This window comes from Conger conger, chromosome 9, assembly GCF_963514075.1.
Source record: "Conger conger chromosome 9, fConCon1.1, whole genome shotgun sequence".
Lineage (NCBI taxonomy): Eukaryota > Metazoa > Chordata > Actinopteri > Anguilliformes > Congridae > Conger > Conger conger.
The window spans coordinates 33,245,750-33,260,427 of NC_083768.1; the positions used below are offsets into that span (position 1 = coordinate 33,245,750).

A 14,678-nucleotide genomic window follows, 5' to 3' on the forward strand; every position below is an offset into this window, starting at 1 on the left:
AGTATATCAAGACAGTCATGGTCCGTAAACTGCCAAATGAAAGATTTCAGCTAGATTGAGCTAGAATTCCCCAGCTTTGCACAGCCAATACATATTCATTTTAGTGTTCATTTTATTTTGTTAGTATATAAGCACACATTGGCTAGTTCATTTTTGTTATTCTACATCTGCATTTTAAAAATGTCATGGAAAATGACTGGGATGTGCAAGGTTGCCTTGAAGATTGTAGGTCTCATTGCTTAAGTGTGCTGCCATTTTACCTATTATAAAGTGCCTACATTACTTTAGTAAATATCTCGCTGTATAAATGGATTGTATGTAAAAACCATGTAAGCTGTGAAAGTCACTCTGGATAAGAGCATCTGATAAATGCCTAAAATTTTATGTGATGGTATGGTCTGGCACACTTGAGATGACAGAATAATTAGTACAAAGTACAAAAGGAAGATAACAATAATAGTAAGATGAATTTGATCCCAAACTGCTGTTATTAATGTTCATGTTCAAACCATAATATATTTAACCTTTCCTTTTATACATTCAATAGACTTAGCCTGGAAGTGGACAGTTAAATCTGTCTCACCCACATCTAAAACAATTGTACTTTGTCCTAAATAGTATGTCTGTTACGCCTTCTTTTGGAAAGGGCAGATGCTATTTATTTATTATGTGAGTCATGACTGCTAACTTTTACATTCGGAATAATTGATCTGGTAGAAGAGTTCTTATGTAAGTCCAAGCAGTTTCAGACTAGGAGACGCGCATTCCAAAAAAACTATCACTATTAAGACACAATTATCACAGCAGAGTTTGAAAAGGCACTGATTTTTTATATATTTAGAGCTGTGTTTAATGTTGTAACAACTATTCCTCCAATGTGAACACCACTTACTAAAGTGAGTCATGATAAAAATCTACTGCCTTTAGCATAGGTTGAAAGACATCCAGTTTTAATCTGGAAAGGAGAGAATAATGCATGCAGAATCTTAGAAAGACTATATCAAAGCCTCTGCACGTTGTTCCTGTATTAGAATAATTTCTGTAGAAATAAAATGTCAACCAAAGACTTTTCTGTCAGAATGTTTAATTTTTTAACAGGGGAACTTCTCATTTATGATTTATGAGTCCTCTTCGGTATTTTTGAACCCAGGCCCTATTTTCAGATAGTCTTGGATGATAGTGAATAGGAGAGACCGTCATTTTGCAGATCGCTTCAGAACTGAGTTAGATCCCCCATTGCTGCATACTTTGACATGGCTCCAATAGGAATACATTGGGAAATATTTCCCTATTTTCAAAGAAGTTCATGTATTATGGTGTCAGTGTCACTATGACATGAATAGGTATTATTAATGTTATAACCATTTAATTAATATCCTTATTGTTACATATTGTTCCTTGCCTTCAATGAGTTGTTGTCATCACACACAAACAGATCTGGAAGAGCAAAGGCATTTCAATTTATTTTATATTTAATTCTGTTTGCTACTTTTTTAGTTAACAATTTGTAATTGTAGCAACTGTAGCATGTAGGATTCAAACAGGTTCATACAAAATTACCTTGTCTGTCCAATTAATATAATTAAGATACCAAGTATGTAGGATTCATAACATGTGAATATTTGACATTTCTATGTCTGACTACTCATAATCACAAATATTTACCTGTAAACACATGGTTTTAGCATGGCCACAGTCAAATGATATTTACTGAAGGAACATGAAACGTTGGAAAACAAACAAAAATATGTGAGCAACTGCCGAAAATGACCTAGTTTTGGCTGCTTATAGCCTGATTTTAATTGTGTACTTCCCAGGGATTTAGATAAAGCATTCTTGGAAATACCTCTATTAATTAATTCCCTATAGGAAGTATACAATTACTCTCAGGGAATATCCAAGCTAAACCTTTGTCACTTGACAAAGATAGTCACTTGAATTAATAGGCAATTCGGGAGATGTTTCTGATTTGTGACAAATATTTAAATTTTAGTTTCTTAGCATTCTATTTTATTTTTTTTACCAGTTGTTATTACCCATAATCCATTATTCTTACCACATATTTACCAGAGGGGTATATAGGGAAGGATTTTCTGTGTGAAAGATTTCCCCTCCCATTTCCTCTCATGCAGACAGTTTCTCATGCATCCCCTCCACACACTCACTCAGTCTCAGAATTAATAGTCACTGGTCACATGCCTTTAAATCGCTTTGCTCGTATTTCTTTGTTGAGATTAAGAGGATATTAGCGGATTGTGTGTGATGACAGGGCAAACGTTACAAAGGCTTTGCAAAAACCATTTAACAAGAGAGATTCATACTATAAATTAATCAATCCAATGCAACTAGTGTTTTATTGTATTATCAAGTAGTGTTCCTATTTAAATTTCTTGGCTTTCTTCAGAAATGGCAGGCAACTGTGAATGTGAAATCCACTTTTCTTTGCCTGATAATTATTTGACAGAATAATAGCAAGCTGCTTGAATATGTTGTGAAGACTCATCTCCTCTAATCGCATATAAACACGCACTGCGGACATGCTTATTTTGTAATAGCCACTTATTTTGTGTTGATGTTTTGCAATATTGTGAACTTTTTAAAGCCATAATTACAAATACACCACTTAAAATAATCAATCAAACAATGGCAGTACATTATTTTATGAATTGACAGAGATGGTCAGTTTTTTTTCTGGTCACTCCTACAGACAGATAAGATGTGCTCAGATGTTATGCACTTCACTAAGAGAAAAATAAAAAGAAGGATGTACACAGAATGAGTTTTCTTGCAAGCTTCGCACAGTAAAAAGAACACCACATTGATATATCTACTTGTAATGTAAGGCCCTTGCCCTTTACATAATAAATTATGCAAATCTCCAGAGATTCTTAAATCCAAGGTTCTCCTTTACAAAAGCAAAACATTTTGGTACAGACTGAAAGGATATGAGTGTACTAATATTCTTATTGAGATTCTTCTGATTGGATGAAAAGGACTAAAAATATACAATGCGGACGTGGCGCTAAATCGGAAAATGGCCTTCCCTTTGTTAAGTACTATAAAAGTCTGTGGAGAGAAAGAACAACATTACATGCATTTTGGTTAAAATTGAAACAGGTCTCGTACATTATACTGACAGTTTGATCGGGTCCCCTTGTGTTTTTATCCTGATTTGGTATTTTAAAAACATAGACGGATATGTTTTGGTATTTTTCCTGAAAGAAAAACAAAGAACATTTAAAATGTTTTATTGTATATTTTTGGACAATAAAAGCTACCCTTGGTGCCATGTGATTGAAATAGGCTCTCTCATGTGTCTGTTCTAAGGATCTATGGAACTAAGGAGCATGAATTAATCATGGACACTACCAGCTGACATGTCTGCAGTGACATTCAATTGGACACACCCATAGCTCAAGGGGAGGTGGGGTTGGGTGCACGGACCCAGTTCCAAAATGTCCACCATTGCTCTCCAGCAGATTTAAGCCAATGGCGGAATATGTACTGTATGTGGGGCTCAAGTCAAATCCAAACTAAACCCTTTCCCATGTCCTCATAGCCTTGGATATCTTCTGGACAAAGGACAGCGTCAGCCACAGCTACATGGCAGACAGCATGCACGCCCGAGGTTCATTAAGCCCAGGTGCATCTCACTGGCTTAGGTTAGGTTTAAGCCCTTGCTATGAGAGGCTTGGAAGATTAACACTGTATCTGCATTGACTGGGTCCACCAGAACCCATATTGGGGCAAATACTTGCTTTAGGTGGTTGCTTTATTAATCCTTCTCTTTATAGTATTAGTTTTGCTCATGTAAGGGAAATTAAGCAGCTGAATACCAGCTGCTCCTGTGTGCTTGTGTGTTTTCATGTCAAATTATCTAATCACCACCTGGCATACTGACCCAGCTTGGAATTGTGCCTCAATCCATTCTGGCATTGCTTTAAAAATGTTTTCATATCTCCCTAACATGGACACATTAGCTCCAGGCACATACAGTACTGGCATGTGCTGCGGTGATGTCACTGAATCAATACATGCCTTGTTACTGTCAGCAAGGAAGCTTACCGAGCTGACAAATGTCGGCAGAGTCAGACAGCAGAGGTTCAGAGCATGATACAGATGTGAAGCAGGAGTTTTAGACTGTTCTGTCACCTCTCCTCCGGGTGGTGTAAAGGCTAGAGGTTTGAAATGACTGTTGGAACCCCCAATCACAACTCAACATGCTTAAACCGCAGAGATCCCGGGTACAGTAACAGAGCTGTTTACTTTTACCCACACAAACATAATGTCTACAGACACACATGCACAAACACACACTCTCTCACACACACACAAATACACAGTACCGTGCACACATAGACATACATAGTACTATACAAATGAGGACACACGTGATTACAGAGAAGGGATTTCCCGGCACACACAAAACACATATGCACACACAGACACACGCACAAAGGATTGATCTTACTCTCTTGTTCTTGAAGTAAAAAGGGTCAATGTCTTCCAGAGGTATGCCCACCAGTCCTGGGGGGATGTTGCGAAAGATGCGGGGCAGTTGTTTCCCAGCCTCCAGGTCGGTGCTAGGACCGGGCACTTCCACGGGCCCCGGGTCCTCCTCTTTGTCCTCCTTAGTGTCGCTGGCCTTCTCCTCGGCAATCCGCTGCTCCAGAGCAGCCAGGGACTCGCGAGTGAACCGGCACAAGCATTCAGGACCCGTTGGTAAGAGCGTGGCCATCTTTTCATCCTGAGCCTCCTGGAGAAGAGTTTATTTCCAGCTGAGAGGACAGCAGTCCAGAGAATAAGATGAGAGAAAAAGAGGGACTAAATCAATCAGCCATATTTCATCTCATTTCTTCCATTCCAGATTAACATAGTGACTGTGTTCCATTAGGTTACATGACACCCCTAACATTACCATACATTTATTCAGAATGGCATTGTTCATATAAAAACTGTCATATGGTACTTCATTAAATTGCATCCTAAGTGCTATACAGTAAATTGTTGCACTTGCACTACTGAGTGAATAATTCAGTATGTAAACCTTAATAGACAGTTTTACATGACAGAGTGCAAGCAATCGCTGATACATTAGACTGCATGAGCACAATCATTACTTGCAAATTTTTACCAGGACAAACAAGCACAAATTATATTTTGATGTAGCCTTCCAACTGAAGACGGTACATATTCCGTCAATCTAGTCTCTTCAAGTCAGTTTCCATCAATGATTTCACAGAAAGCTTCATCTGCCACAATACTAATAAAAATTTCAACCAGAGAAATGTCACCCAAAACTTTCCTCTCTTTTCTCAGTGAGCTTGCTGGTGAGTTGCCTTACACCATGTAATCTTACACCTATTAAATGCCATTAAAAATGTGCAGGCCTGAAATGTGGTAAATTCATAGAGGCAATATGACAACACAAACTGAACACAAATATAGTATTAACTACGAAACTAAAAGATGTCGGCACATCTGAGCGTCAGACAGAGATCATGTGAAATGATGCTGAATCAGAGATGCATGGCATCAAAGCTTTACATTATATGTAATGGAGATAAAAGCTTTATGTGAACGTATGTAGAAGATTAAGTGTCATATCTCCTTAAAGAATTGGAATTGGATTTAATTGCAGTTGTTTGCCATAAGTCAGATCACATTCAAATTCATGTAAGAGGTTAAATGCTTACATTTCTCATTAGAAATGTGACTTTAGAAAATTAATAGAAATATAATAAATAAATGAATCAAAATATAATATGTTTTAATTTAATTTAATAACTTTTTATTTACCAGAAACAAGCTGAGTCGTTTTTGATGCAGTTTATGTGAAAAGCGCATTGCTGAAAGGGTAGGTTTCTCTGAGTGACGCAAATCTAACAATGTCTGAGACTAGGCCAAAGTCCAGGCGATGTTTTGCAAGCAAAAGAAAAATGTTATGTAGATTAAATTGGCACTGACATCAAATTGAGAAAATGCCAGTGTAAAGTTTAAAACAGTGTTTTTAGTTTTGGAGGTTATCCGGGGACACCTCATATCCCTATCCTGAAGTAAAAATCATTACTGCAGGTCTGCTCACCAGATGAGCTGGTCTTTGGCAGCTTTGGAAAGGCTGTCCTTTCAGATTCAACTATTATGGCCAAGCTCAGGAAATAGCATAAGCCAGTAGTACTACTGTATATTATAGTCACAGCATTGTCACTACTGCCTTGATTGAAACGGCTCTTTACTGCAAGAATTAAACTAAATATGGTGTTGATAAATAATTATGTAATCCCATCTTAAATGATTGTTTGCAGCAGCATTACTTAGGGTTGGGCCGGTGGGGTTTTTTTTGTACCTCACCTTCTCTGTATTTTGGAAATCCACATACTACAAGAAATAAGGTAATGTCAGTGTCCTTTTCAGGACAAGTGTAGAGCGGACCAAATACATAATAGTTTCTCAATCTAAAACTAGAGAATCTGACTCAGAGAAACATTGATAAAATGCCCATTATTTACTTAGGATTTATCTGTAGGAATTTCACCATTGTATACTTCTACAAAAGTATTGTACATAGAAATGCCATTATCTGCGTTTTGTATAGGCTCTCTTGAACACAATGAGCTCAAGTACAATTGTCTCTGACCAGTATTTGTAACGTAGGTACAGGCAAAATGTTTGAGATTTCATGCCAAAAAAGGTTGATGTTTTACAACCAAAAGATGTTCAGGATAAGCGGGTTAGGATAATGAATGAATGAATGAATTATGGGATGTGTCTGCAAGGAGAGGGAGTAAACTTCTTTTTTTTTCAGAAAAAAAAGTGTTTAGTAAGCAAAATGCAGCATTTTACACCTCATAAAACCCATAATATCAACTCGTTTCCAGGTGTCCTTTTGGAGTCTCCAAATGTCCTTTGGCAAGATTAGAAATAATCTCGATTTTTGTGGTATTGTCCTAAAATTTGAAAGGGGATGTGTCCAGTGTTGTGACTTGGCTCCATTTTGTTTCTAAGCTACAATAATCTGTATCCAGTCAAAAACTGAAAATCTTTTCAGTGAGAAAAAGAACATCCACTTTCACTGTGTTTGAGCTTCTGTAAATATTTTTCAGTAATATTTGGAGTAATTCTGACTCCTGGACAACAACCCCAAAGGGTTATGTCAAAAGGTTTCAAGATAGTAACAATTTTATTTTGGGTATGTCATTTTTAAGCTAGTGTCAGGAAAATTAAATTTAGTAAATGCAGTAAAATGCAGTAAATGTTTACTACATAAAATGTGGCCTACAATTACTACACAAAGCATACACATAGTTTAATTGCCGCATATCTGAATATGGCGATGTGCTGTTGCATGTTTTCTTTTGGAAAAAATAACTGTAGTTTATATTCTAGTATATATTCTAGACCAAAAGCCTGTGGCACAAAATAACAATGAGGAAAGTGCAACGCAGCTCATCGCAAAGCACAAACTCAGAATGTATAGGTTACGTTTGGCCAGAATCACAGAGCCATAGGTATAATCAAAACCGCATAGATTGGAGAACAAAACAAAAAATGCATGAACGTACGCTGATAGATTCACTGTCAGAAGAGAATTTCCCCAGGCAGCAGCCACACTTTAAAGCTCTTTTATTTCAGACACGGGTCTTCCATTCTGATGCAGTCTGGAGATAGTGATTGCACAGAGTTCAGCTCTAACGCAGTTGCAGCGGTGAGTCATATGTCATATTCGGACAGGGAAATAACCGGTGAGTCATAAAAAACTAGCAGCAGTCATTCAGATCGGTTGGCAGTGGAGGCTGGTGGTCATGGCGACAGAGTGACACAGGTTGGTCAAAGTCGGTCTTTAGGAAGCAGCATCTACGGGAATGAGGTCTGCCCTTAATATAATCGAGAGTCTGTCTGTTAGGTCAATAGCTGGTACTGTTGACCATAAGCTTCAGTGCAAGTGAAAGATTACAAAATGAATTCTGACATCCCCTTTACTTTGGGGTGCAAAAATTTGGTTTAAATGTTACAATCAATTTGTATGTGATCAAAAGCAAACCTGAACTCTAAATGGTACAGATTTAAACATGAGACTGTTCTGCAAAAAAGAATTCACACATCACAGCAAAAGAGCTGCAAAGAAGAGTAGTAAACACAGGTCTAGCTGTTCAAAGGACAACAATATAACATACTTTAAGCAACAAAGACCTACATGGCAGAGTTGCCAGAAAAATTATCTCAACACGAAATTAAGCGTCTGGAATATGCAAAAGAAAACACTGAGAAGCCTGAAGCCTTTTGGAACAATGTGCTTTGGACTAACGAAACCAAATTGAACTTTTTGGCTTCCACCAAAGAAGAATGTTCATTCAAAGTTTTCATTTTGTCATTTTGCTGTCATTCTGCTGTAAGTATGGATATTGATGGTACAATATAATATTTAAACAAGTCTTAAGCCAACCTGATGCCACACTAATGCCTTTCCTTTTTTACAACCAACAACCATATTTTATCCAAAGCGACTTACAGTTGATTAGACTGTGTGGGGGATAATCCTCCCTGGAGCAATGCAGGGTTAAGGGCCTTACTCAACGGCCCAACAGCTGCATGGATCTTATTGTGGCTACACTGGGGCTTAAACAACCAAGCTTCCGGGTCCAAGTCATTTACCATCGGCAATAGGCTACATGCTTTTTTAAAGTTTGTTCTTATTATTTGCAAAGTAATGCGTTTGCTTTTAGACAAAGCAATTATACATTCTAGACATTGTGTTCATTAGCAAATATAGAACTGCAAAAGGTTTGTGCATTAGAACATGATTGTTTTCTCATTCTAATGACTGAAAAGAAGTGGATCAATAGATGACAGTACTCTGTGATGAATTAATCATGCGGAAGGGTAGACAAACCATTATGATATAGACATTTACTGTACACAATGCATTGTTTACTGTATGCTAGACTCAATATATAGAGTAGCTCAACTGTACTATGCCAGCAACCTTCTTTACTCTCCTGTAAGATGAAAATGCTATTAGTTCAGGGGATAAAGTGTCATATGAGGCTATAATGGGTGTTTAAACCAAAATATCAAGAATGATTAATTATAAAGGAACATGCACTACACTAATGAAGAGCTAGAGTATTGCAGCTCATAAGAACGCATAACATTGTATTGCCTTCATAAGTGGCATCAACTAATCATATAAATAAAAGTGCCCCTATTGGGAAGTTGTATCACCTGTGCGAGCCAGATAGCAAGTAAAGATGCCAAAATAATATAAGCATTTAGCTATCCTCTTTCTTTATTCTTGGATCTGGTTTTGAGGTAGTAATGTTATAGGTATAGCATTGTAAAGATAGGTTAGCTGTGTAGTGCTACTTACTTTCGTTTTCAACATTATTTGTTGTATATTATTTGGTTTGACAAATTTATTTATAAATGGCCCTTTGGTGATATCACACTGGTATTTGGTGGTATTCTGTCAGACTAATAGTTTTGAATTTTGCTTTTAAAGGAATGACAATCAGGTCAAATAAGTGAATAGGTGAATATATGCAGTAAAATATAATGTTGTACCCTTCCCCTGTACAGTGCTGTGCAAAAGTCTTAGGTACAGAACAAAATCCAAAAAGTAAAGATGGTTTTAAAACTAATTACATGAAAAGTTAATTCATATCAAAAAATACTATAAAGGGCAGTAAACAGTTAAAAACCAAATCAAATCAATATTTGTTGTGACCACTCTTTGCCTATGAAAAACTCTTTGGTACACTGTCTTGTTTTATAATCGGCTGGTAGGTTGTTCCAAATCTATATATATATATATATATATATATATATATATATATATATATATATATATATATATATATATATACACACACACACACACACACACACACAACAAAATACAAGAAAATTCCCAGTAACATTTATTTTTTTGGAAAATTAATGGTGTAAATCTCAAATGTACTCTTTTCTACCGTCGCATTAACGCAGAAAACAAAACAAAAAACACAAGACCAGATAATAATAAATCGAAGATCATATTTTTTGACATCTAGAGTGCCTTTCGCACAGTACTGTATGTTCCTTGTGATGGGTGCCATGTGCTGACACATATAGTAAAATATGTAATTACGTGTAATATTTAACAAGTTAGAGATATTGACCTTTAATAAGGAAGGTTCCGGTAGCAGGAGATGACTCCCGTTTCCCATTCTCCTGGCTGCAGACGCAGAGCAGGAGAGATCTGCATGTGCAGAGGGGGTATGAGTAAGTAATTAGCTGATTTCGGTGCGGACACAGCTGTGAAGCCGGGCTAATGACACGGTCCTGTCACGGCTGTCAACACACCATCGCCGCACGGCGTCAGCTACCGGCAGAAGTGTGGCTGCTGCTGGCACGTCCACCATAAGTCACCTCCTCAGACTTCCTCCTAAATCCTGACGGCTTAGCCTTCCGAGCCGCCGGGTTTTGTCTGGCTTCTTCCGTTAGAACACGCGGTACACAGCAACGCTCATCTTTCCAGCGCTTTAATTAGTCAGATTCATTAAGTAAGAATCAACTCGCACTAGGGGAGAACACGAATTGAGGGAGTTTCCGTCTTCTTATGTCACAATCACAGTATTTAGAGTTTCTTTGTTGATATAGACTGTTGTTTTACTGAATAATATTACTGCTTTATCGTTGTACACATCGTTTATTTGCACACTTTACAAGAGCATGAAATTACTGTAAAATATTGTTGAAAATGTCTCTATAAAATTTAATCTTTTGGAAAATCAATATTCGGAAATCTCAAATGCGTTCTTTTATACTAACACACACAAAAAAATAAACATATATGTAATAAAGTCTAGGGTGCCGAAGACTTCTGCACAGTACTGTATATACATATATATCACACCTGCTCACTGTGCTCCACAAATAACTAAGTTTATGTCAACAATAATACTAATAATGATATTATTAGTATTAATAAGAATAAGAATAATAATAATCATCATCATCATCATCATCATGTGATAGATGGATTGTTACCTGTATTATATCACAGGATTAACCCAAAATAAGGACAGCCGCCACACTCAAAGTTCAGGAAAGCAACACCTTTGATGAAACAGGCTGACTGACTCATTGTCTTTTTTGATGTGTACAAGGCTGTAAAGCTTTCATGTCATTGTTTGATATTTTTTTTGATTTGATTTCCTTTTTCTGTCGTTTATGGCTTTCACTTCACCATTTTGACTGTTTTAGATTTCTTCTGCATCTCACAAGTATTATACAGTTGGATAGAAACAATCAACAGTGAAGATATTTGCCTTAGAAAATTGCTGCAGAAATAGGTGTACTTTTGAAGTAATGCTGATATCCATGTCCCTAAAGAACTTTAATATTTTGTCAATATCACTATATTTGCTAATTCGAAATTGTAATTATATTTCCATTGATACACAATTCGAACAACAGCTAATTATAGATAAATAGAGTTCCTAACACCACTCACTCTGACCTGGATTTTCAAATCACCAGACATACTGTAGGTAATTGGTTTTGTCCTTGTGTGTACCGTGGTCATCTACTATAGTAGTCTTTTCTGACTTCTTTCGCTATCCGAGCTGGGCAGCTCATAGATTCCCAACAGGGCAGAAAACTTACTGAAGTTATCGTTATCTTTCTCTGTTTTTCTGTTGAGAACACTCACACTGCTGGTAGAGAAACTATTTTAATATGTTATTTAAATATATTCTCCTCAAGTTAAGATATGATAATGATGATAATTATATCACTCAAACTACCAGTATTAACTATCCGTAAGTACAGGATGAGACTATGAGGCAGTCACATCACAAAAGTTTTGTTTAAATAAGTAGGCAGCACAATTCAGATAGCATTTAAATATGCGCCTGCATGCAGTTGAAATCCATTAAACTTACTTGAGACCGTTGACGTGAGAAAAGTTGAAGAACTCAAGTCTGATGCAAATCCGATTAACCACAGGGCAAAGTAAACAGATGCGATGACCTTCAATCAAGTAGAGAGCAAACCTACATCTCACTGAGCATGGATGTTGTTGGATCAGTTTTCACCATTGAGGTAGACCTGGAAGAGTCCTTCTACTGAAGAGCCTGAGAAAACTGCGGCTACTTTTGAAACAAGAAGCTTCAGCAGAAAATATATCTGACAGTTATCGGCTTTGTTTGGAGAACTGAAGATACTTCCTCTTTAGTTGAAGTATGGGGCTGTCATAACAGTGGTGTGGACAATAAAGCAGACTGCTATACATTTTACATTTAATGCCATGATCTAAAGTGAGTTTTAAAGTGGACCTCTCAGACCTTCTAACTGTCGCGCAGGGATATCTTGTTTATGATGCGGATTCACTGCAATCGCCATCTAATCCATGGGGCCTGTCCACCCTGTGATGCTTTACACCCTAAAACATGATTTGCTTTGATGCACCTTTTTGAGAATGAATGAATTTTCCATCGTTCCAAGCTTTTGCCTGGTTAGTTCACGGGCAGAAAATGTAAGTAAAGAAGATGATGCCTCTACAGTGACAGGACTCCATTAATCTGCCCTGTGTGAGTCACAGATAATCAGAAACCTGTATTTAAATTACCAATTTCTTATGGTGCTGTAATGTCTGTGCATTACTATTGTAGTGCTAGTGACCAAACACCATGCTCATTGATTTCTTTTTTCATTAATTTGTTTCCATTCTTCCCCTTCACTACCTGACTATAGGCAATATAACAGGATGTAGAGGTGAAATTAAAATGATCAAATTAGAACAAATAAACCCAGCTATTCCTCTTCAAAACTGTTTAAACCTTCAGAATGGTTTATGTTCCTCTTGAAACAACAGCCTGTGAGCAAGAATTTGGAGTGTAGCTAATACTAGCAACCACAGTGAGAGAGAGACTGGCCTTTATTCAACACACAAAAACCTTCACCATTACATAAAAAGGATAAAACTCAACAAACAGCACTCAGCCCAAACATGTCTCTCCCCATGGGGGAGGGAGAGAGGGAGCGAGAGAGAAAGGGAGAGAGAGAGATTTTCAGCCATTTACTCCACAACTAACTGGTGTGCCTTTAGTAATTTGCCAGAGTGCTTAATCTAAGCCCCCCTCTCAGCAGTTAAAAACAGGCTTTGTGAAAATACTCCAACTAATTTTAATTTACCTGCTAAACAGGTCGGTTCATCTTCGCCAGCAGCAGCTTCATATTCATTCATCTCCAGATGTAAAGATATGAGGCTCGCTCCCCGCCATTTTATCAACGCTCGCACACACACACACACACACACACGCACACACGCACACAGGGACAGACACACATACAAACACATGCCCATGCAAGCATGCACACACATAGCATATTTCTTTTTTTTCATTGTGCTGCAACAACCCCTGTTTGCTGACAGCAGGAATGTCCCTCATCCTGCGTCTCCCTTTGCATTCGCTCCTTAAGCTCCTAATATATTAAAATTGCTGCAAAATGTTTGAGCTCGGAGAGAAACCGGGGATAATGCAGCCAATGCGAGCTGAGCCAGGGCAGTAGGCCTATTCAGACAGGAGCAACAGTAATAATGCATTAAACGGAAATGCTGCGATTTAGCCGAATGAAATTGAATTGCTTTCGTGTCCATTTTCTCTACAGCCAGATGTGGTGGTGGTTTCCTCCATAAATAATTATTGTAATTATTGTGTTTAAACAAAGCCAAAACGAAGAGAGGGAAATCTAAATCTGTGGCCTGGGGAGGGTGCAGACCATGTCACACAGATGGTAATTAAGGTCGACCCTTTCACAGCCTTTATGCAGACAGACACAGCCAAATGAATAGCTTCCACTGCAGGATGAAAAAGACTGAAATATAAACTACTTCAAATCAGTCATAGGAGGGAATGTCCCATCTGCAAATATGAGTAGTGGTATGGTGGAAGGTTCCTGTTTATTTAGTATTCATTTATTTGTGTATTTGTTTATTATCCATGTATTATTAATATTAGTAGTAGTAGTAGTAGTAGTAGTAGTAGTAGTAGTAGTAGTAGTAGTAGTAGTATTGTTGTCTGTTAGCCCAGTCTAGCTGTCAATATAATAAGTGTCTAAAATATAAATGAAACTTTATGTACGCTGTCAGATAATAATTCAGTGCTGAGCCATATTGGAATTATGGTTTCCATTCCCACTTTGATATTTCCTTCCCTGATGCTGCGGTGTAAACCCTGTTATACTAATGTGATATAATGCATTTCAAATAATCTCCAATGCTCATAAGGAAAAGCCCACATTGCTTGAAGTTGCGTGTTAATCTACTTTCCTTCTAGTTTTCTGAAGCTGCTTACAGTAAGTATTATATGGCACTGTGTGTATACAGGAGCTGCCTTGTAAGTACTATGTAAATAGAATGTAAACACATTTAACATTTAATAAGAAGCAGTTAACAGGTGTTTTTGTTCACTGTGTGTTTTGTTATCATCTAAATTGAAACCATGGCAGTATCTGGGAGAAATCAAATCAATGTTAAGGGATTATGTTGCACTTTTGTCTCTGTTTCACTCACATTTCATACATTTCAGCATAAATATTACACAACATAATCCACTCTTTTGTGACAATGACATGAGAAAAACTCATCTCACTATTGTAGCATGAGCACTCCAGATGTCTGTCTGAGAGGAGTT

General features: G+C 37.3%; 1 protein-coding gene across 1 annotated transcript in view; it reads right to left on the bottom strand.

Moving 5' to 3' along the window:
* LOC133136907 (sodium channel protein type 4 subunit alpha-like) overlaps positions 1-14,678 on the bottom strand; it is a 92,602-nt gene that overhangs the window by 70,385 nt on the left and 7,539 nt on the right. The window contains exons 2-3 of the mRNA XM_061254780.1: positions 4,472-4,778; positions 2,948-3,066 (exon numbers count right to left, since the gene is read on the bottom strand). Coding sequence (XP_061110764.1) covers positions 2,948-3,066; positions 4,472-4,738 — 386 coding nt within the window. The 5' untranslated portion in view covers positions 4,739-4,778. The remainder of the gene's footprint in view (positions 1-2,947; positions 3,067-4,471; positions 4,779-14,678) is intronic.